Below are 24,001 nucleotides of genomic sequence, written 5' to 3'. Positions count from 1 at the left end.
GGCTGACTCACAAGGAAAACACTTGTAAATCAGCAGTGATTCTTCAGTGCCATAAAAACAGAACAAAATAAATAAACCAAGCTGTATGTGATAATAAAGTACAGGTTTGGGATCCATTATCTGGAAACCCATATTCAGGAAGCTCCGAATTACTCCATTTTAATCAAATAATTAAATTTTTTAAAACTGATTTTTCTGTAATAATAAAACTGTACTTCGGGTACTTATATAGATTTAATTAGTTCTAGCATGAGAACTTGCTTTTCAATATTTTCTTATATTGATTATTAGTTTTACCCAATATCTCTAAATATAGATTAAAATTACATATACATTGTACAATATGCAATACAATACCACATGTTGGCAGTAATGATCATATAATGCAACATATTGCATTTTTTTTGCAAGGATATCAGTGGAACAGAAAGTTAATAGAGTAAAAGCCTCCGTATAAAAGTTATAGGTGTAGGATCCCTTATCCAGAAACCGGATATCCAATATGTTTAGAATTACAGGAAGGCTATCTCCTTTGTACAAATGTCTTATTATTACCAAGATAAAGCAGCAGTAGTGTAAATAATGGGTGCACTGTATACTGGTATCAGGTGCTCCTTCAAATGTTTGGTTCATCAGGCTATTGTACTACCTCTTATTAAAAAAAGCGATATCAGCAGGGCTATATAATATGGAATTATGGAAATATTTTACTCTCTTGGTAGTTTGGTGTGAGGGGTAATATGTGCCAGGAGAGTTGGTGAATACAGAACGGAAAAATAGACAGCACTTACATAGGCCTTAAAGACTAATGCTAGCCACACACAAGCTAAGCTAGTCAATATCTGTATAATGTAGCAACACACATGGATGGACAGGTTGCACTGATACAGCAGGTCAGCCTACAGGCCAGCTGGTAAGTAACATAAAGAAGTGTGCAGTTCCATGACAGTAAATGGCCCAATCATCCAAGTTGGGGCCATTAGGTTTTGTGCAGTATGTCTATGCTTCTTAAACATTCTACGCTAACACTCAAGAGCCCATGACAGGGCCGGAACTAGGGGTAGGCAGAAGACACACCTGCCTAGGGCGCAATGGTGGGGGGGGGCGGCAGGCACCTCTTCTGTCAACTACCACTGGTTCTGGACCCTCTCCCCCGACTGTGCAGCGGTACCTTTAACCCCCCCCCCCACCGCCCTTTCTGCGCAAGCGCACGGGGGGGGGGGTGGCTGTTGGCAGTGGCCGGTTGGCAACCAACCAGGTGGCCTAGAGCCCCCGGCACTGGCCCACGAACAAACATCTTACATACCAACCCCCTTTACCCACATGTTAGAATGGAACCAGAATTTACTAACCCTGGATACATTTGCAGCTGGGCAGTGATTCGTTTTTCAATGAACAAAGAAGCCAAAAATATGCCCGGCTTCCATGAGTTGCTGTCCAGATAAAAATGTGCGCTCAGCATAAAGACCAATTAGTTTAAGAAAATGGGGGGCCCTGTGCTAATTTTTCAACCTCAAATGGAGGCGTAAATGTAAAAAATCTGCAGCCTCTTCAGCTCTTGTATCGATTAACAGTTGCTTTGTATGTTATTCTTTATGTCCGATGTATAAACCCAGTGATTGCACACTGCTGTGGAATATGTTGGCGCTTTATAAATACATGTTATTAATAACAAAAATAATAAAAAAGGCACTAAGTCTGCCCAGGAGCAGTAACCCATAGGTTACTGCTCCTTAAAGCCTTTTATCACATATGGAGGTTAGAGTATAGTTTTAGAAATTTGCGACACAGGAAGCTTGAGCTCAATAGAAAGAAGTTGTCCTCTAATGTACTGGAGAAACGTATTCAAGCAAAGATCATGTAAATCAATGAAATACAGTGTTCTGTCACAGTTCCCAGTGCAGGACAGCTGCACTTCAGCCTGGGGGATGCCTTCTCCACAAACATTACAACACTGGACAAAACTGAAAACTATGGAGAGACATCAGAAACATTTTTGTGTTATTTGTCCACTTGATCAGAAACAAAAATGAAAATATTTGCTTTATTTATACTTTGTACAAAAGACTAGGCTCGCGTATTCTTCACAATTTACACATCTTCCAGAGTAACGGCACAAAGCCACATTCCATTTTATTTTCTGGAGAAAGGATCAGACCACACTTTCAAGCCTGTAAAAAAAAAAAAAAATAGTAAAATGAATGCACACTGGATACGGGAAATTAGACAAACAGTCTGAAACAGCTTTAACTCTTTTAGTGCTGGCCTTGCCACTTTCAAATGGCATTGTGTGTTCCTTCCATAGAAGATATAGGAAACAGCAATAACCCCCAAATTAATGTTACAAGCTCCATATAAGGCATGTAGGGTTAATCTTGTCCAATGCTGCTGTGATCTCTGGCAACGTCGCAGAATCCATATTAAAAGGAATGTCTAATAATGTTTACAGTCTGTGGTTCATTTGAGATTTGCAGTCTATAAACTTACTGCCAAACAAAGTACAAACAACATAATACAAAAGAAGATGAATACTTCAAATCCATTACAGGCAACATCTATGCCACTTATAAGTAGCGTCCATGATCCATTTTGATCTGTATCTGACTTACTGTATACACAGAGCATTCTTATTTACATAAATCCAGCGCTGTGTGTACAACTAGCACTATATAAAAATATACTTACATACATACATTTATTTATATGGACTAGGGCCACAACAAAGCCATCAATCCTGTACATATAGTGCTTAAAAGAGTAGTTCACCTTTCATTCAACTTTTAGTATAATGTAGATTGTGCTATTCTGAGACAATTTGCTATTAGTCTTCATTTTTTATTATTTGTGGAGTTTGAATTATCTAGCTTCTTGTTCAGCAGCTCTGCAGGTTGGAATTTCAGCAGCTATCTGGTTACTAGTGTTCAATTTAACCTAGCAACCAGGCAGTGGTTTGAAAGAGACACACAAATATGAATAGAGGAGAGCCTAAAGAGAAAGATAAGTAATAAAAAGTAACCATAACAATACAATTGTAGCCTCACAGAACAATAGTTTTTGGCTGCTGGGTTCCGTGACCCCCACTTGAAAGAGGGTGTCAGAAGAAGGCAAATAATTTAAAAAATAAAAAATGAAGACCAATTAAAAAGTTGCTATAAATAGTCAATTCTATAACATACTAAGGGGTTGATTCACTAAAGGTCGATAAGCGTTATCACATGGTATTTTGCATTAAAAATGACACGATAAATAACAACCCATTCGTCAAAGTAATTTTGCATGCCTTAAATCACGCGCTACTGCGATGCGTTAATTCGCGCGTAGAAATAATACTAACGCATGATTCACAAACACATATGAAGCAATAAACACGCTAAATATCGCATTAGTCTGTGCGAAGATTAACACCTACTTGGGGCAGGCGGTACTTAAAAGAAAATTGTGGTTGGTGAGCTTTTTGCAAAGTAGTTTTATGAACGTAATGGTTACATGCGTTAAATTGTGCGCTAATATAGCAAACGGCAAAATATATTGCGGGAGTTAACGCACGGAAAATAGCGCAAGAAAAACGCTCATCGTGACTTAAATAACACAAACAACATCACGTCTAAATGACCCATCAGTGTTATGTAACAATGTCTGAAGCTGTGTCTCCTTCCCTGCATATTTGTATGTACGGCTGTAGCTATGTCCCTTTTATACCTCTCCCAAGGAAACACTGGGGCCCAACATAGGTGTCTTGGAAAACTTCCAGGACCAGGACAACTAAAAAGAATGATAATTTTTGGAAATGAACACTCTAAACCGTAATATAAACGGAATAGTAATTTACTGTTAGTGACAATAGAAGTGAGGTATATAATTCTAATTTATAATCATAATTATCATTTCAGAGGACTAAACAAACAAGCACTATTCTGACCAAAGCTGATGTTTATATGGGTTATGCACCTGTGCATTTTACAAATTTGCTGAAAACTGCAATACTGAATACTGCAGGGTGTACTACTTGTAATTATTTTTCATTCCTATATTCATGCAACCCTGCAAATAAGGGGAAGGAAAATCACTGATTTAACACACTGGATTTAGTACAGGTATGGGATCCATTATCTGAAAGTCCGTTTTAAGCAAATCTCTTTGTAATTTTTACAAATTATTTCCTTTTTTTCTGTAATAAAAAAACAGTACCTTGTACTTAATTCCAACTGCGTGTTAATTAATCCTTATTGGAGGCAAAACAATCCTATTGGGTTTATTTAATGTATAAATAATTTTTTTAGCAGACTTAAGGTGTGGAGATCCAAATTACGGAAAGATCCCTTACCTGGAAAACCCCAGGTCCCGAGCATTCTGGATAACAGGTCTTATACCTGTATTAGTCTTATTAAGCTCATTGCAGATACATAAACACACAGGAATGAATCCTGGGATGGTTTTCACCCAACAAACAGACAACAAGCAACTTTTATTTTGTTTTGTAACTTATATATATAAGAGTTACTTACCAGTGGGCTGTACGTTTTCCTGGATGACATCAGTTCGGTTTACAGCTTGCTCTTTCTCTAATACAAACAGACAAATAATTAATATATTGTACAGCTAAACAAGCTACATTCAGCTAAAATGTTTCATGTTTTCCTATGGGGTAGGCTATATGGACCAGGGCTGTGGAGTCGGTAGATAAATCCTCCGACTCTGACTCCTCAGTTTCTGATACTTCCGACTCCGACTCCACGACTCCGACTCCTCTGTTTTTAATATGCTAATGTATTTTATACATTCATACAGTCAATGAAAAGCATGCTTCATGGTCACTCAACGTGTTCGTTTATGCACTGCGTGCATTGGGCTTTATTCTTATAGCAGAGAAGCAATTAATTATGACTGTTTGTGAATTGGGACATTTAAACTTGCTTTATTTTTTTTTTTTTATTCCCATTTAAATTTAGTAGGAGTCGGAGTCGGTTCATTTTTTGCCGACTCCGACTTCGACTCCAGGTACCCAAAATTGCCTCCGACTCCACAGCCCTGATATGGACTACACTATGTAGTGCACACTGCTTTCACTGGAAATAACTGTTACATGCAAACAAGTGCACAGATAATTTCCCTGCACAAGGGACTTCTGCTTAACTGCGCACAGGTATCTATTATCTACCTCACAAGAACCAAACATGAAGTAGTTTATATTTCCCTGTTAAGCTCAAGAAATAACATAAACTATACTGATTTTGTGATTAAAACAAAAGGCTTAAAGTGAGTTCAGCAAAATCCCAAATTACGAACCCCTGTTGGAGCACTACCCCTTTATGAAGTCTATGTCTACACAAAGATTTTTTCTTTTTTCTAGGGGGGAATTTGAAGAATCCTCAGAGCTTGTTAAACAGCATCTGGCATTTTCGCAGCAATGCCATAGTTCTGGGTTTTTAACAGAAAGCTTTCTATGCTGTCAGAGTTACCTACCAGCACCACCTAGTGGCAGACTGCAAAATATGATATTAATACAGGTATGGGACCTGTTATCCAGAATGTTTGGGACCTGGGGTTTTCCGGATAAGGGATCTTTCCGTAATTTGGATCTCCATAACTTAAGTCTGCTAAAAATAATTTAAATATTGAATAAACCAAATAGGAGTGCTTTGCCTCCAATAAGGAGTAATTATATCTTAGTTGGGATCAAGTACAGGTACTGTTTTATTATTACAGAGAAAAGGGAATCATTTAACCATTAAATAAACCCAATAGGGCTGTTCTGCCCCAATAAGGGGTAATTATATCTTAGTTGGGATCAAGTACAGGTACTGTTTTATTATTACAGAGAAAAGGGAATCATTTAACCATTAAATAAACCCAATAGGGCTGTTCTGCCCCCAATAAGGAGTAATTATATCTTAGTTGGGATCAAGTACAAGGTACTGTTTTATTATTACAGAGAAAAGGGAATCATTTAACCATTAAATAAACCCAATAGGGCTGTTCTGCCCCCAATAAGGGGTAATTATATCTTAGTTGGGATCAAGTACAGGTACTGTTTTATTATTACAGAGAAAAGGGAATCATTTAACCATTAAATAAACCCAATAGGGCTGTTCTGCCTCCAATAAGGAGTAATTATATCTTGGGATCAAGTACAAGGTACTGTTTTGTTTATAATAGAGTCTATGGGAGATGGGCTTTCCGTAATTCAGAACTTTCTGGATAAGGGGTTTCCAGATAAGGGATCCCATACCTGTACTACATAATTCTGTTATAGGTTATGTTAATATATGATAAATCTACATAGAGTAAAGTGAATATGTGAATAGACAGTGAAAAAATAGCATCCCTTTCTGCAAATCATTTTTACAAATACACTTTAATGAATATTGCGCATTGTTTTCAGACACAAATACAAACTGTATTTAGTGATGCTAGTGTCCCTTCAAAATTTCATTGTGAAAAAAGATGGAGCAATATCCCTTTATCATCACCAGATTTATTTTGCAACCTATTTCATAATAACAGTTAATGCCATAACCTGTGCGCAAAGAACTGATTTACACTTCGTTGAAGACAGAGTGGGGTAAAATAACTCTTGTAGCCCATAGCAACCAATCAGCAGGCAGCATCTACTGGTCAGCTAATGTTTTTGATTGGTTGCTATGGGTTACTAAATGTTGTACGTTTAATCACAAGTATTTTTCTGTCCCACTTAGGGCTCTGGCACACGGGGGAGATAAGTCGCCCGCGATAAAACTCCCTGTTCGCGGGCGACTAATCTCCCCGAGTTGCCTACCCCTGCCATCCCACCGGCGAACATGTAAGTCGCCGGCGGGATGGCAGACGCGGCGGGGCAGTTTCAGGGAATCGCCGAAAAAGACTCGCAAGTCTTTTTCGGCGACTTGCGCGAAATCGCGCCGCCGCGTCTGCCATCCCGCCGGCGACTTACATGTTCGCCGGTGGGATGGCAGGGGTAGGCAACTCGGGGAGATTAGTCGCCCGCGAACAGGGAGTTAATCGCGGGCGACTAATCTCCCCCGTGTGCCAGAGCCCTTAGGGCGAAGACACATGGAGCTACTTAGTAGCAGCTACTTGTCACAGCTACTAAACACCCTGCCATAGACAATACTGAGAATTGCCTCTGCTAAAACACATGTAGAGACAGTTATCAGTAAATGATCAGCATTGTCTGTTTTAGTAGCCGTGACAAGTAGCTGCTACTAGTAGCTCCATGTGTCTTCACTCTTATGGTTCTGACTCTTGAAATAATGTTGCAGAAGGCAGCATCACAAGTTTTATTACAGGGCTGTTAATCAGCTGTCATCCGCAACATGTACAAATCACATGTACAACACATACAAGTGTTGGGGTTTAAATTCCCTTTAACAATTATTGGCAACTAGTATTTAAACTGAGAACAAGTAATTAATTAAAATAACATAAATCCATATAATACCGATGCTCGTATTTATATTCCCTTTAAAATAAAAAACTATCATGGTGTCCATGTGAAGTACTGGCATGTCAGTAGCAATGATGCTCTCCTTGTGTACCAGTTACAGGTTACTTACTGTATTCATCTATGTGCATGAGCGGGTGAAAGAATATAGGGTAGAAAGCTGCTGCCACTGCAGTGACAAAACCACCGAAAATGAGAACTATCCTGGTGTTTTTGGACATGATCACAAAGCAGCCTTGTCAGACATGGGAGAAAAGGGCAAACCAGGAAGCAACAAGGACACGGGCAGCAATCATTTCTGTGGATGTGTTATGCGATATGATTTGTCAATATAGCAAGTACTAACGAAAGCTGTGTTCTGGTTGGCTAATAACTAGAGCTCTGCTTGAACTCTTCCCCAACCTGAGGAAACAGAGTTCTATTACCTTGGTTCCGCTAAAAATAGAACATACATCAGCTGTGGTAGGAAAGGACTTACTGCATGTACTGCATAAGGTTTGCCTAAGTAAATGACTCTTTTGTCTTTACAAATTTTGGTATGTAAAATAAATAAGTAGCAAAAAAATGCTACATAAGCAAAGTTTGTCCTTCCATGCAGTGCACCAAGCATGCCCCTGTCACGTCTGCTAATATACAGATTTGAGCATATACTTTCCAACATTTAAAAAATATAAAGAGGGGTAAAAAGAACTGGCCCAACCCCTACATACTACACCTATTTTACATCCTACAGACATGCCAGTATAATTACAAAAGGAAATGTAAATTAACCCAAAAGGTGCCAGTATAATCCCTTAAATGGATAAAGATTATTTTAACCCTAGACATGTCAGTATAAACAAAACATTTAAATTAATAAAAGTTAAATAATAATTAAATAAGTTAATTATATTAACTGAAATATGTCAGTATAACCACAAACAATTGATAAGGAGCATATAAACCACAAATGTTTCAGTATAATTACAAGATAAAATGGATAAAGGACAGGGCTGTATTTAAGTTTAAGGCCACCCTGGGCACTTTTGAAACAAGAGTTTTGAATGGACGTCCAAATTTTTTAAAGGGCTGTTCAGTTCTCTCCAGTTGAAAACACTGAGAAAACTGGACAGAAATCCAGCCAATTGCATCAAATGATGCAGTAACCCCACTTCGGCATCACTGACATCATTGTGATCACTGCTCGACCCCCAATGCCGTCTGCCCCGTCCCCTCTGGCAAAGTTGGCAACCCTAATGGGGAGGTTTTTTAGTTTTTTATTTATTTTTTTCAATTATATAAGCACCCCAGGACCACCCCCCTAAAGCTACCACCCTAGGCACACAGGCGTATTAACCCCAGACATGTCAATATAATCAGGGCATAATAACCCAAGACCTGCCAGTATAATCACTACAGAAAATGAATAATCAGTATATCAACCTAAAGGTGGCCACACACATGGCGATTTGTCATCGGTCGCACGAAAGATCGTTCAATCAGCCACTAACCGTTCAGGGCTGAAACGGCAGATAAGGAGGTAGAAACAATAGGATTTCTACCTCCTTCTGCCAATTCAGCCCTGACGGCAGATTTTGCTCAGGTGCCTTCTATGGCGCCCGATCTAAATCTTTTAACCTGGCCGATCGGCAAGTCGACCGATATCAGCAGCCTCCTCCTCGCCGAAATGAGGTTTCATATGATATTATCGGTGCGTGTATGGCCAGCTTAAGACCACTGTAGAGATCGCCAATGAGAACTCTGTTAACCCCAGACAAGCCAGTAACACCACTGTAGAAATGGCCAATAAGCACTACATTAGCCACAGACACGCCAGTAAGACTGCTCTAGAAATGGACAATGACAATTACATTATTTCAGACAAGACAGTAAGATCACTGCAAAAATAGTCAATAAGGATTTCATTTATTCTAGACATGCTAGTAAGATAAATGCAGAAATCGATAGACTGAAAACATGACCTCCCCAACACTTGTACCAGCATAATACCAGCACCAAAGTTCTGAACATGAAACACTGTCATATTACACGCATTCTTGGTAACCAAGCAAATCCCAGGGCATTTTCCATAGCTATACTTCTGTACAGAACAATGCAAAAACTAAAAATCAGGACAGGTATTTTTAAATCTTAAATCAAGTATTTACATCTGTTGCCCCAGTTCTTAATACAAAAACCTGCCATTAGTTTAGTAAGTGCATTTTTAGATTTTTGAGTTTCTTTGACTTTTATTCAATCGACTTTTTCATATTCTGATTTAATAAATAAGCAAAGAACTCTAGCATTCACAAACTGGATAATTGATAAATAAGGCCATATTAGTAAGGTCAGTTCTATCAGGATCAAAGAAAAAGAGGTAAGATAATATATCATATAAAGTAAAACAAAAACGAAAAACAAAAGTAAATTTCTCTGCATATGATAATAAATGCTCCAATTCCCAAAATACAATCCGTACCAATCTAAACAGTGAGGTCCGGGTGTAAAAACCCCGGACGTATCGCAAATGCTGTTCAAGGAACACAATGGTCAAGCATAGTCAGTACAAGTCAAAATAGCTCACCGGTATCCCTGGCTGGTCCGGGTGCTCAGGGCCCCGAACCCGTAGCTGAAGGGGAAAAAAAGCCGATTTCAAACGTAGTGGACACCAAGCGCTCCGGACTCCGGGGTCTCTCATAAAATCAAATCTTTATTTATTATTCTGGTAGATCTTATGATATGCAGTCGTATGCTAATTGCAACACACGATACGTGGTTTATCTTTTGACTTGCTCTAAATGTGGAATGCAGTACGTTGGTTGCACAACTCGGTCTTTAAAATGTCGTATGAGGGAACATATAAGACACATAGTAGCAACAGATGGCAATAGTCCATTATCTAGGCACTTTGTCCAGTGTAGCAATTCGGATGTAACATTTTTACAGATCCAGGCTATAGAGAAAATAACTCCTGATGAAAGACGAACTGATATGTATGCAAAGCTCTTAAGGTCTGAAGTTAAATGGATTTTTATTTTGGATACACATCACCCGAGAGGGTTGAATTCAGTTTTTGATGTTAGTTGCTATGTTTAGTTTTCTGTATACTACCGGTAATTCATTTTGCTAGTCTGATTACATCATTGTTTTTTGTTCTTTATTTTCGTATTATATTTCTTACAAATTTTATTGACTTATCTAGCTTTTATTAGCTGATCATAGTATTTATAACTCTAACCAGAATCAGTGTTTTGATCTTTTGTAACTTGTTATAGGGTAGTTACATCGTGACTTTTTTAAGATATTTATTTGCACATGCATGAGAGTGAACTAGTTCACTAAATATATGCTGACTTCTTGTAAATCATTGCAAAGTGTTTATGTAATAGTCTCTCTGGGATATTTGCATGTTAGTACACCTGTGAGAGTGAATTTGTTTATTTTTATTATTATATATATATCTGTATAGTGGGGTTCTCTTAGTATTGTGTGTCATTTCTTGAGTTTCATTAAAGTTGTTTAAAGTTTTTTTTTTTCATTAGGATGTGTTTGAGCGGATTTGCATTTCTCCGCCCCCTTTCAGGTGAATTAGCTTGCTAATTATGTCATTCACTCTGTATATGCTATTTAAACACTTCCTTGTTGTACAGTTGTTTTAAGCCTATGAATAAGTGTGCTTGGCATACGAAACGCGTTAGGCGTTCCTTCTTTTAATGCAACAATAAAGATTTGATTTTATGAGAGACCCCGGAGTCCGGAGCGCTTGGTGTCCACTACGTTTGAAATCAGTTCTATCAGGAGCCAATAATCTGCCTGTACATAATGAAGAATTTACAAAAGCGCCATTCAGACAAATTTGGCAGTAAATAAGTATAAAAAAATGTCCCTGGGAAAAAAGTAAAATCTAGGTTTGATTTGCAACATTTTTTCTAAGCATTTTAAAATGAAACTGTGCAAAAGTGCATCTTTAGACGCAAGAACTTTTATTAAATGATATATATTTGCGCAACAACTGTGGCTAGCTTTGTGTGACTGTAACTACGCTTAGCAGACACAACTACATTCTTTAGTCACACAATCATTTTGAAGTCACTAACCCTAAACTAAACCAAAAGTTAAAATTCAAGGCTAGGTCGACACAAAGTAGGAAACCAAATACTGAAAAAACTGCACAAATCAAAAGTAATTACAATTTTGCTTTTGCCTAAGGGCAGGGGTACATGGGGACAAATCTCCGTTGTCGCGGGCGACTAATCTCCCCACAATGCCATCCCACCGGCTAGAATGTAAATCACCAGTGGGATGGCATACGCGGCTCCACGATTTTCCGAAGTTGCCTTGAGAGGAAACTTCGGCGTATGCCATCCGCGGGGCCAGACATCAACCAGGATTTGTCGCGCGGCAACTAATCTCCCTGTGTGTCACTGCCCTAAATGTGGCCATACACATTGTGAACCGCTTTGTATGCCCATATCTCATTGGACCAAAGTCCACATCAATGAGGCGATGCAGTCCCTGATCCGAAGGGAAAATCAATTGTCCAATCGATATCTGCCCAATCTTATGCCACATATCATTCAGGTAGGCCTGTCAGGCATGCCCAAACTTTGTCAGATAAGGTGCCTAAAGGTGGCCATACACGCACCGATATTATCGTACGAAACCTCGTTTCGTACGATAATCGGTGCGTGTATGGCATGTCAGCGAGCCGACCGATATCGCAGGAAGCTGCTGAAATCGGTCGGCTCGCCGATCGGCCAAGTTAGAAAATTTTGATCGGGCGCCATAGAAGGCGCCTGACCAAAATTCTCCCTTCAGAGCTGAATCGGCAGAAGGAGGTAGAAATCCTATTGTTTCTACCTCCTTACCTGCCGATTCAGCCCTGAATGGTGTGTGGCGGATCTGACGTGAGATCGCCACGTGTATGGCCAGCTTAAAAGGGCTGAAGGACCCGAATTGGCGGGTGAAATCTGCCCAGGTATGGCCACCTCTAGATATGTTCAAGGTGTGCACCCAAACAAAGCCTAATGAAAGTAAATGTAATTCTAAACAACTTGTGAAAATACATATTAATTGCACAATTTCAATAGTTTGAAATGTTATTTGTAAATGTAGTTGCTATTGAGAGCAGGATTGGTCTGGATGTTTATATTCTCTGCTCTGCTGGTTCCGACTCCTGACACAATGTAACAGAAGTCGACTGATTAGCAGACCTGAAGGAGACCTGAATTCTGCTGCGTTGTTTCAGGAGTCAAAACAGAGGTTAGTAGTATGCTACATAAGTTGTATTTATACCAGTTTTGGGATGCATCTGGAGCTTACACTTAATTGCTTTGTGCACTTGTCTGAGACATAAACAGTAAGAGAACATTTCCTGTTGCAAATTGCAGAGATGCAGCATCAACACCTCCCACTCAGGGAGGAGACTGTGCACCTGTCTTACACACCTCTCCTTGCACTGCCTCTGCTGCCACCTTGGCTGTGGGCTGTTCCCAAGTTCTCTGAGGAAATAGTACAGGAGTGGGCAGTTAGAGAAGAAGAGTGTGGCCGAAGACTGGTCTGGAGGGAGAGAAGAATGCTGGGATGGGCTCAAGTCCCCTTTCTAACATGGCAGGACCTCAGAGCCCTTTTACTCCTCGCCTTGGTGAGAACATGACAATAAGCTTCTTGTGTTCTATTCCTGTGCTATGTGAGATTGCCTCTGTACTGTCTGCCCGACTGGAAGGCATTCATAGAAATATCTCTTCTGGTGCTCAGGTCCCAAGAGAAATCGTAGGTGCCATAACTAAATGACTCACGTTTTCTCTCAGTGACAGCAGCACCTCCAGGGTGAGACACATACAGCTTCTCACACTGCCTTCCTTTATATTTGGATTGGTAAACATACTTTCTTGTCATCTGTATCCCTGTTTGTTCTGAAGTATTGCACTCAAGAAGCCACTTAACCCCTGGGTGTCTGCTTTCTTTTCCAGTTTACATTCCTTGTCAACACTCTCCTCTATGGCTGTTCATAATCCTTATATATCAGAGGCAATGCACTGTATAAACAGTAGCACATCAATGTCAGTTACTATTGTATGATTGTGCTACAGGGTATAAATGTGTAGCCTTTAGTGAATCATTAATACTAATATAATTTCATTAGCCTCCTGTATGCACATCTAAATGGGGATTCTGGAGACGCACTGGGGACTTTCAGAGAGCCATAGATCACAAGTGACAAACTGTTGAAATAAAAAGCAGGCAGTGGGAAATGCAGTAAACAGCTCAAAAATATGTTTACAAGGAAAACAATTACCCTTAGCACCTTTTTACTGAATTGTTAAACCCTCGCTTTGTGAAAATAATTATTCAAAAAATGTATTGCAAGTTAGAGAAACTGTGAATGAACCCCAAATTCTTCACCATTAAAACAAAACACATTAAGTAAAGTCATATATGTTAATCGTTCCTTATTTTAAGAATGGTATGTGATGTGACACAACAAGTCAGGGAGGAAGCTACCATGCTGCATTCTGATTGGAGACAGGCTGCATTTTGCACATCGGAATTTGGAATAATTCAAATTATATATCCATGTTACTTCCTTGATCACATTCTTATATTTTTTTTTTCAAGGAAAGCAGAAGGTTTTTAATATGATTACAAATTAAATTTTTGGCCACTGATTGGCCCTTCTCCAGTTTCACCAGTGACATTTAACCCTTCATTGAAAAAATGTAGACAGTTTCAGGCATTGTGCTTAATCCTATTGGAGAATGATAAGAATCTCAGTGGGAAACTCAGGCTTTCGTTCATGCAAAAGGGCTTAATGTTACACAGTGTACACTGAAAGTCGTCTGGTAGACAAGATTTTCTTGTTGGCCTTAGTGCAGGGTTTGATGATACCTTCCTCCCCCATTACCCAGTACAGGTATGGGATCCGTTATCTGGAAACCCGTTATCCAGAAAGCTCCGAATTACGGAAAGCCTGTCTTCCATTCAGATTTTTAAAATTAATTTCCTTTTTCTACAAGAATACTAGTCTGATAATATAAAATGTCCCCCCCCCCTTGATAATCTGATTGTTGCAGCGTCGGACGGCCCACCAAGATACCGGAAAAACTCCTGGTATGCCCAGGTATCAGTGGGCCTCTTGCACCTAACCATTTTGCCTATTTCATGGTCATTACCTGTTTCTGTATTGAAAGAAAGAGGAGAAATTGATGGAAGGATATCTATCCTGTAGTATGTAAAGAAAAGAGATTAGGAGAATGAAGAGGTTGAGTAAGGAAAAATAATTTGGCAACTGGTCCTATGGTCTTGGGTTTTTTGTTGGGTCTCTGCTGTCAGTGGTTTTGCTTGCTGTGCTTTAGGTTTATTTTATGTTTTTTTTTCTCTCTGTCTTAATTAAAACTATGACAGGTATCTGAAGCTGGAGACTTTTAGGATATCTGACCAGCTGACCAGTCAGTATATGTTCTAAAAAGGGCCTCTGATATATGTCTTGGCTGAGATACTAAGCAAGTAGAGGGTTAAATCTTTTACAAGTATCACACAGTTTTTATATACAGTATTGGTGCATATATGGTCAGCATAAGCCAGCACTGCTGTAAATTGAAATGATCTTTCTGTATAAAAGGTAACTGATGAAGCAATGTGTCTTAGTAGACTACAACTGTCCACACAGAGCACAAGCAGTACAAAGTGTTACTGTTCCCAAGCAAAAACAAAGGGTGGCTAAAACTATAATTGATTTTTTCTAAAGCTGCTCCACTTAAACAATATTGCATAGGCACAATCAGAATTTAGATTTTGATGACAGTATCCATTTGATATGCTGTAACATTACTGGCTTGGGAAGTCTGTATCCAAAATACTAAGCAAACAAACACAGTTTGGCATATAAAGTGCCCTGGGTAGCTGAATGTATACAAATACAGTAGTCACTGGTGGACATATATAAAAGATGTACTATGCAGGAATGGACAAATTATTCACATTTCCGCTTATTATCCCCCCATGTTTATTTGCCAGGGATATGCATTTGCAGCTCAGTGTATGTTTAAATGCCTGTTTGCACCCTCAGTACATGATCTGTGAGTGGATTGGGGTGGCAATGCATTAGTGCTGTATATTCTAGGATCTCTAGATCTTTTCTAGTAAAAAGGGCCCACAAGGGCCTGCAATAATTCCTGTTATTGGCTAGGAACTAGTAACCAGGGCTGCTTTAAGGTATAAGCAGGCTCTGGGCAAAATTTAATTGGTGGGCCCCCACTGCCCCTAGGAACTTGTGATAGAATAACCATCAAGCACATGAAGTTCAATACAGTAATGCAGGTGTGCCTTCTTGGACCAACAGCCACAAAATGGTGATGCCTCAATAAAAAAGGCAAATAAATTAAAATGACCAAACTGTAGATCTCTCTTTCAATTACTTTAAATGAGGGGTCTGCCATCTCTGTAGGATGATTGTTGCCAAAAGTTATCCCAGATGGGCCCCCTATCCTTGTGGGCCCTGGGCAAATATCCCCTTTGCCCATTTATTAAAACAGCCCTGCTAGTAACAGGCAATTATTGGTAGGCAATAGGGAAAGTAGGGAATAGAAAATACAAGGATCTTTCTCAGGGTAGAGATGCTGATGTCACTTTCTCTACTTGATAGCAAACTTCCTTAGTAAAACTCCCTGCTTTAATCCAGATAAGCTATATCTATACTCCACCCTGAACTAATCCATTAAATGCATTTGCTTAACTACCAGCAACATGGCCAGTCCTTTCTTAATAAGGCAATCTTACAGGCTTATTTAACTCTTGATAACAATTACTTATACTAGATACAGTATGTTGTTTGTCTTAATTTTTATCTTTAGCTGTACAACTGCAGTGCTGGTATAGGATTCACATACTTCATTTGCAATTGATTTCCCTGCCTAATCACCAAGAGATAGACAGTAGCTTAAAGGATAAGGAAACTCCAAATTCACTGGGGGAGGAGGGATTTCAATATGGGACACACCGCACTGACCAGTGGAACATTCTAAAGCAGCTGTGCCATTTTACCTGTCTTTCCCTGACATCCCTTAGGCAAATTTAGACTTATGCCTTTGCAGTAGACTAAAATCAGAAAATGCAACTATATACTGCAAATGGGCAAAAAGTGTAAGCTCATTAAATAACCAGGTCTTTCAGCGTGTTTCTACCTTTATTCTACATTAGTTATGGGATTATACAATATTAGAGCATGCATATATATATGTATATAAAAATTGGAACCTCTTATAGGGTAGTGGTACTATTATATCATTGCCTACACAATCAGTTATTACATGTTAATATAAAGTGGTGCACAACAATGGTTCCATATAGTACTGGATCCTGCACATTTATGACACTTTGCTTTACATGTGTGACCATACCGTGGTTGAGTTGGTGGTGAATTGTGTTCATATCCCTATAGTGTTCATATCCCTATAATATTAAATCTATCTTGTCTTGCAGATTCCATCTCTATGTTCCACCAAGGAAACATCTTCCGTTACAATACTGCAGGATCAAAACATAAGCCAAGAAGATTTTATAGAGTTGTTGAACTTGCCAAGAAACACAAGCAATTCAGCCATCACTGTGAGGTATATCTGCTCTAGGCCTTGCTGGATCCATGTTGACATTGTGGCCTCATCAGAATTCCGGACAGGAGTTTCAGTATTCAAAAAACGATGGAGGAATGAGAAATACGATTATCAAACAAGGACCCGTACAGTAAACTTGAAATTTCCAAGCACTATGATTTATAAGAATGACTATTTCCTAAGGAACTCCGTGGATGTATATTTTGCAGCAGTCAGAGCCTGGCTTGTACACATTGATCCAGCAAATAAAGAACATAACGAAACCATTTTGTTTGCAGCAGCAAAAACCTTTGGTGTCTTGAACACAATTCCACCACTTCTTCGTCCTTACAAAGATCACCAGATATGTCTAACATGGGGTTTTGAGCAAGTGAGAAGACAGAGAGAAAATACAATGTTTGTTTGTCCGTGTGAATCTGGTAAGCAGAGCATTAGTAATTCTATCTTCATGGTGATGGGAAATGTACCCTGGTCATGTGTTATCAACTGATTAATATTATTGATTATATTATTGATATATCAGTCTGATGCTAAAATGAGGATTGAAGATGCTAAAATTAAGATTCTGTGGTCTCATCACAAAATAACCCTTGGGGTAAGATTAGCTTTTCAAATGGTAGGCAAGCAGGTTTCTTATGCAGAAAAGAGGCAGGGTCACAAAAATACAGGAAAATAACACTTTACCTTTACTTAATCCCACTTAAAAAGAAATGCATCAGCAGAGTGCTTACCTTCACGTAGCATCAAAAACATAAAACTCTCTCACATTTGAGATTGTAGTCTTACTGACTACCCCAGTGCCTTTCCCAGACTCTGGACCACCATAAGGTTAACACGCTGTTGCACTTTTCCATGCACTGCCTTTCTCCAGACACAGTCACAGGACCCCTTGGAACTCTCTCTCAAGCTCAGGCACCACAGGCCCCTTGGTTCTCTGTATCTTACTCACTATTAAATAGATAATTATGATGGTTACAAAGAAACCCATATAAGACCATCTACAGAGTAGCATTTGTGATCCAATCACAGTAGGAATGACTATAATTGGATCTGACTGTGCATGGTTAGTGCAATGGAACTGCCACTCAGTCATACTACAGTTTGGCTGCCTAACCCTTTGAATGAAGCCTAAAGCTAACAGTAACGCTAAAACTAAAATCTAGCTAAAGCTAAAATCTAGTAATGCTCACACACAACACTTTTCTGGTTGAGTTCAGACTATTAAAAATATAAAACCCAAAAGGAGTGTTTTGTACTACATACGGTGCACTAATAGCATGTTTGGAAGCTGAGAACATAGTAATCCTGACTTCAGCTGATGCTATCTGAAATCCATGTTTAATTAAGTAATGGAATTAGTTGTGTCTTGTTCCAATTTTAGATGCTGTAAGGATGCTTGATTTCCCCCTTGCCTCCAACAGCAGACACAATGGCATTATCAGAACATTTCAGAACTTTAGGAACCGAGAACTGGAGCTGAGAAGAAGTCAACAGTTTGATAATGCAAAGTAAGAATAAATGTGGACTAGTGTGTTTACTATATGATTGTCACCTTTTGTACAGCTTGATACTGTATTATAATTGCAGGGTAATTTAGTTATTCCTGTTGTCATGCATGCATAAAGCATTCCTGGCAGCCATTAATACCTGAGTAGTTGAAAGAGCAGGACCACATGGTATCTGGTATCTGTTATTTTCAGCACCAGACTATATGCACCAGTGTTTATAAAATTTCCTTTATCTTTAGTTCATAACATGTAATTAAAACTTGTGTTGAAACAGGCAGATATCTACTGTATAATCTTGGGTATTATCTACAAATGCCCTGGACATAAGTGCTAAAGGGCCACAAAAAAGGTGCCTATGTGCCACCACCACTCTGACAAATGCCAGAAAATGGGGTTCCCCCAACCTGTCCCCTAACTTGCGCTTAATTTGGAAACTCAAGTCAGGGGGAAGCAGAGGATGTTGGCCACAGAGCACCTGCTTTATATGGATTAAGTAGAGCTCTTGCCCTTTTAGTGCTCTTGCACTTTGTTTCCATTCTCCATAAATGACCTCTAGTTCTCTCTGTGTATCTTTTATTCCAGTCCCCTCTGTTGAGTGCTTTCTTTATTAATTTAGTTTAATAGATAGCTCTCTCCATTATGACATGTGTAGACCTTTCCAATCAGATATCTCTCTGGTTTTCCAAACATGGGACAGTTTTGACCAGGTCCCCAGTCCACCCCAGCTACACACCTGTATGCCCACACATGCAAACAATCTGCCCAACCACCAACACACTTTCCATATGTTGCCAAAATATCTGATGGAGCAAAGGCAGGAATGTTTATACTGTAGTACAAGAAGTTTTCCTAATGCTAATACTAATCATGCTAGTCTTACTGAATATCCTGTTGTTCCCAACCTGTCATTAGATAAATCTTTATGTTGCCTTCAAATATATTGTCTGAGTGAAGGTGACCTAGAACAGGTAGATAATTAGTCATGTGAAGTCTGAAACTGAATTTTCTTATTACAGGTTTACTTTTTCAGTCTGGATTTATTTACTGAATTATTGTTCGCATAAAGAATGTGGCATTATCCACCATGTTGATGGCAGTAACATGTACGCAACACCCTTATTATTCCTCCGTGATAAAGGCAAGTAAATTTATTAAACGGTGTATAATAAATATGGTTTATTATTTGGCTGTTGTGCCACAGCCCTTACAGTGCTGAGGGTAATTGTTGAGACCTATTTTTCACTTGCAACCCATGCCTTTTACAGTATATCTTTAAAGTCAATTCTGTATGAAAGTCAAGAGCCTTACAATTGTTATAGTGGATACAGTTGGTTGCAGACTGGACCTTAAAGGGAATTCACTAATTAGTGTTCATGTAAAAAAAACTTTGGGATACATTGAATCCAAGATTTAAAGTCATCTAACTTAAAAACTCTGCACGACCCAAATTTTTTTAGTTGCTGCAATCTCCTAAATTTAATTATTCAAATTACGGTTCCAAACTGGTTCGGCATTCAGCCAAATCTCTTATGGAGCATATGGTGTTCGGCTGAATTCTACAATTATACTTTTTATATAGGAGTCCTTACAGGATTGTGGTCCCTACAGTGATGATGTTGATGATTCCCTAAAACAATAAAATAAAAAGAATTCCATTTGATTTGTTATGTAGGTGTTATGGGTAATTATGTAATAACTTAAATACTAGTTAGTGATATTATAAATAGCCATGTGCTCCAGCAAATGCGGAGAGGGTAATGCCTAGTAGTCAGATGGTTGCTGTCAAATTGGTGACCAGTAAATTCTGTAGTTGCATACGGGCTTATACAAAAGTAGTATAGAAGTAAAAAGTTCCCCTAGTTGAGAGTTTGGGGTTTGGCACCCAAACCCAATGTTCATACTGGTGAGACTCTACTTATATAAACAATCTGGGGCTTCCTCTCTTTCTTTGTGGACAAGTAAAGTCTACCTAATGTTATACGCTAATAGATCTTTTGCATATATTATTACATAACCATATTGTGTGAGAAGCATACCATGTAGTGAGGGGAACTGACAATCATCATGTTTGTATTTGCCAAGTTCATCTGCATTAAACATTTGAATTGTGTTCCAAAATTATTTTTTGGTGTCACAAATTACTGGGTCACAGTGCTGTCCCATCAGGTTACAGATTTTTCAGGACTGAGAATTTAGTCTGCTGATATATATATCTTCCTCTCTCTTCCCATCTGATCTGAGGAACAAAAGCTGTGTGACAATTTATGTGGCCAACATATGATCTAATGGCTTTGCCAGTAGGCTGCCTGAAGGGATCATCATGCAGCCAACTTAAAAGAAAAAACAAAGAGGCATAACAAAACAATATTATCCTTATGCGGAAAGGAGATAGAAGTAAATATTTTTTGTTACCCATGTAAAGTTTCCATCTCTTGGCATGTTATGAAGTTTGCAGCAAAGTGTTATCCCAGTACAAATGTTTATTTACTGAATCAAAATGGCCATGGTCCTGTCATTTGCTGTTTATCAGAGGTTTGTGTACCATCCACAATAAGGATTTTCTAAATCATCTCATGAATGTGGCACCCACTGTTAAAGTCTAATTACTGGACTTGAAGACCTTTTGTGATAGTAAAGGCTCAAATAGTTTCATTGCTATTTTGCAAATATTGCCTTAAATGTTCATGTATTTAAACTGTAACCTGTGTGCAAATATTGGATATACATCTCTTCTAGTATTATAAATATATTTATATCTTTTCTTTATTGTTATTATTTATACAGGTCAGATCCATGTTCAGATGAGGCTAGCTACTGAAACTGATACTGCATATCTAACAAAGTTTAAGGTTCCTTTACGCAGATGGCTCCGTATGGATATTGCTGGCTATGCCAGAAAGGTATTTTATTAGTCACTATACTACAATATCTCTCAAAGAGACACAGCCATAAGCGAAAGGAAAGATGGTGAAATAGACTGAACTGTAATACAGTTTGGTCAATTCCATTCAAGCTGCCCGATAATTAATTCATTTTTGTGATTTCTGCAAAGAAGTTTTTGGGGCATTTTGGTGTAACCCAGAATGGGAAACTTAGGCCTGTACAGTGACTACACTGGCAAATGATTGGCATATGAATGGTCAAGCCAGAAAAGGATGTGACCACACTTCTTTCAACAAATTATGGTTGACTAATGTGTGATATGATTAGTTGGGTCAGAGGGTGAGTCGGCGTATCACTGTAATTATTCCTTTCATATGTGTTCTAATTGCTAAATATGCTATCACTTTTCATTTAGTCAGGTTATCTTCTCAAATAACTGTGCCATATTTCACATGGCTATGCTTCCTGGGGTAACAGACACATCCTTCTTTTCTCTCTAGATAACATTTACCATACTTCTTGGAAAGGAACTGGAAAGGTTTGCTCAAGAAATATACAAGTAAGAGAACATTATTCCAAGTAATATACTAGAACTAATAGCCAATCATTGGATTTATCTTCAGTATCTTCCCCACCTATATTAAAAGATTTTCAGATAAATCCAACTGATAGCAGTTAGTCCAGCCCTAAAAAAAATATTTTCCTATATAACTAAGGTATGTTTACTGATGCAAATAGCGTTCATTGTGTCTAATCTTTACAGGAAACATGTTTGCTAAAGCAGATATTTCTTTCATAGTATGCTTCCATAAATATTCATTAAAACCTTGTCCTAAAAATAGAGTCCTATTTATCCAATATGCATGTAGAAACTTCCTAGGAAATACATGATATCACTCATAGGGGTAATGCTATCATAGGGGCAAAGTTTGGGGATGCCTGTTAAAAAATGCAATTAGTTGCTAGGGGTAACTAGACTTCTTGCAAATGTTGTGCTTTTATTACAACAACTACTACAAGAGCCAAGCTAATTATATAGTTGCTCCTAGCAAAAAATCAAAGAATCAAAAAAATTGTTTTTTTTTGTGTGGGGAAGAACCTAACTAAACTAAATAGGCTCTGAATGGCTTAATTTACAGTGTACCAATGCAAACTGATGGTCTGTTGTGTGTGTACATGCAACATGCAAAGGCAAGGCTGGTGTTGATTTCAAGGCTCCCAAGGAAAAAGAGGGCCAGGCAGAAAACATATCTTGTGTGAGAATTTGCACATGGAGGAGAGTTTATGAGAGCTTATTAAAAAGGGTGAGACCAGAATTTAAGAAAAGATGTCCCTATTACTCTTCTTAAGGATATGGCAGGATTAAAGTTTTAAAGCTTTGTCTTTCTGACTTCTAAAATAACTTTTTTTCCTTTGTCAGTCTGCAGGAAGATGTATTATATGATGATACTGCAGGATATGTGGCCCTTGGTGGGACCAAGTTTGTAAGAGGCATTGCAGGATTCTTTGGGCCTGTAAAATATTATCGACTCAGGACTCTGAAAAGTGAGGAGGTAAATGTAATTGTAGGCTGGAAAACATATCAAATAATAATTTATCTTTAACAAAAATATCAACAGAACTTAAAAAAGCATTTATTTTTACATAATGTATAAGGGAAGCTTGGCCAATCCTGCGATTAGTGCCTGATTATTGTAGCTCAGATGGTCCCTTTGGCAGGCAGTTTCAACAGTCTGTCCTGCAATCATAAGAACCAGAGTCTGTCTGTTCTGACAACTGTGCAACTTATGGACTGATTTAGTCAGTTTCTTCTGCCCCCATATAACTAATTTAAAGCTTCATAAGATCTAGTATTATCATCATCATCATCATCATTTCCCTTAGAGTGCATATAATGTGCATATTAACTGCATGAAAAATGGTCTGTGCACAGCACATCCGGCACCGACCATTCAACACATCCATCCTCTCCATACGGTGGAGTTCAGGAAGGATGAACATTGGGATCATGCTCTACTTATAGACTAGGGATCTCCCACAATCTCCTAGGGCAGGGCTGTCCAACTGGAGGCCCAGTTTGTTCAAAGGCTTTATAGACTTTATTCAAAGGAATCATTATTTTAATATTATCTGGCCCTTAAACATACTATATGAGCAATAATTGTCCTACTACATGTAATACGTTGGATAGCACTGTCCTAGGGCAATGGGAACACATCTCTCCCACAGGACATAGGCTAAACATTACACAGTTGGGGAAAGTTAAGTCTTTCACAACCCCTACACTTCTAAGGCTGGCCATACATACATACATTGGAGTCTTGAGGAGGGCAGGATGTTTGCACTTGACAAACAGAGTTGAAAGCAATGATAATTTTTTCTCTTTTGGGCGTGCCATGTGAGGTTCTCATATCTCCTTTATGGCAAAACAGCTCTGGGCATACACAGCAGTTTTATTTTAGCACCACATGAAAACCCCACACAAACCCAAGGCTATTTTTTTTATTTGTACCAACAGCACAAGCAGAAAGGCAATGTTACACATTTTGATAACAGTGCTCTCATGGGTTTCTCACTTTTCT

At 38.6% G+C, this 24,001-nt stretch overlaps 2 protein-coding genes across 2 annotated transcripts in view; one reads left to right on the top strand and one right to left on the bottom strand.

Moving 5' to 3' along the window:
• Positions 1–1,984: 1,984 nt before the first annotated feature.
• Positions 1,985–7,743, bottom strand: smim20 (small integral membrane protein 20). Its single transcript, XM_002939098.5, has 3 exons — positions 7,551–7,743; positions 4,506–4,562; positions 1,985–2,171 (listed from the first exon to the last, which is right to left on the bottom strand). The coding sequence occupies exons 1-3, from the start codon at positions 7,657–7,659 to the stop codon at positions 2,134–2,136; spliced, it is 204 nt and encodes a 67-aa protein (XP_002939144.1). The 5' UTR covers positions 7,660–7,743; the 3' UTR covers positions 1,985–2,133.
• A 5,120-nt stretch (positions 7,744–12,863) lies between these two features.
• sel1l3 (sel-1 suppressor of lin-12-like 3) overlaps positions 12,864–24,001 on the top strand; it is a 31,013-nt gene continuing 19,875 nt past the window's right edge. The window contains exons 1-7 of the mRNA XM_002939102.4: positions 12,864–13,061; positions 16,898–17,447; positions 18,410–18,536; positions 19,553–19,674; positions 21,321–21,436; positions 21,920–21,978; positions 22,840–22,972. Of these exons, the coding sequence (XP_002939148.3) occupies positions 12,993–13,061; positions 16,898–17,447; positions 18,410–18,536; positions 19,553–19,674; positions 21,321–21,436; positions 21,920–21,978; positions 22,840–22,972 (1,176 nt within the window). The 5' untranslated portion in view covers positions 12,864–12,992. The remainder of the gene's footprint in view (positions 13,062–16,897; positions 17,448–18,409; positions 18,537–19,552; positions 19,675–21,320; positions 21,437–21,919; positions 21,979–22,839; positions 22,973–24,001) is intronic.

This window comes from Xenopus tropicalis, chromosome 1 (genome assembly GCF_000004195.4).
Source record: "Xenopus tropicalis strain Nigerian chromosome 1, UCB_Xtro_10.0, whole genome shotgun sequence".
In the NCBI taxonomy this organism is placed as follows: Eukaryota; Metazoa; Chordata; class Amphibia; order Anura; family Pipidae; genus Xenopus; species Xenopus tropicalis.
The sequence above is the reverse complement of the archived record's forward strand: the minus strand, read 5'-3'. Positions and strand labels throughout refer to the sequence as shown.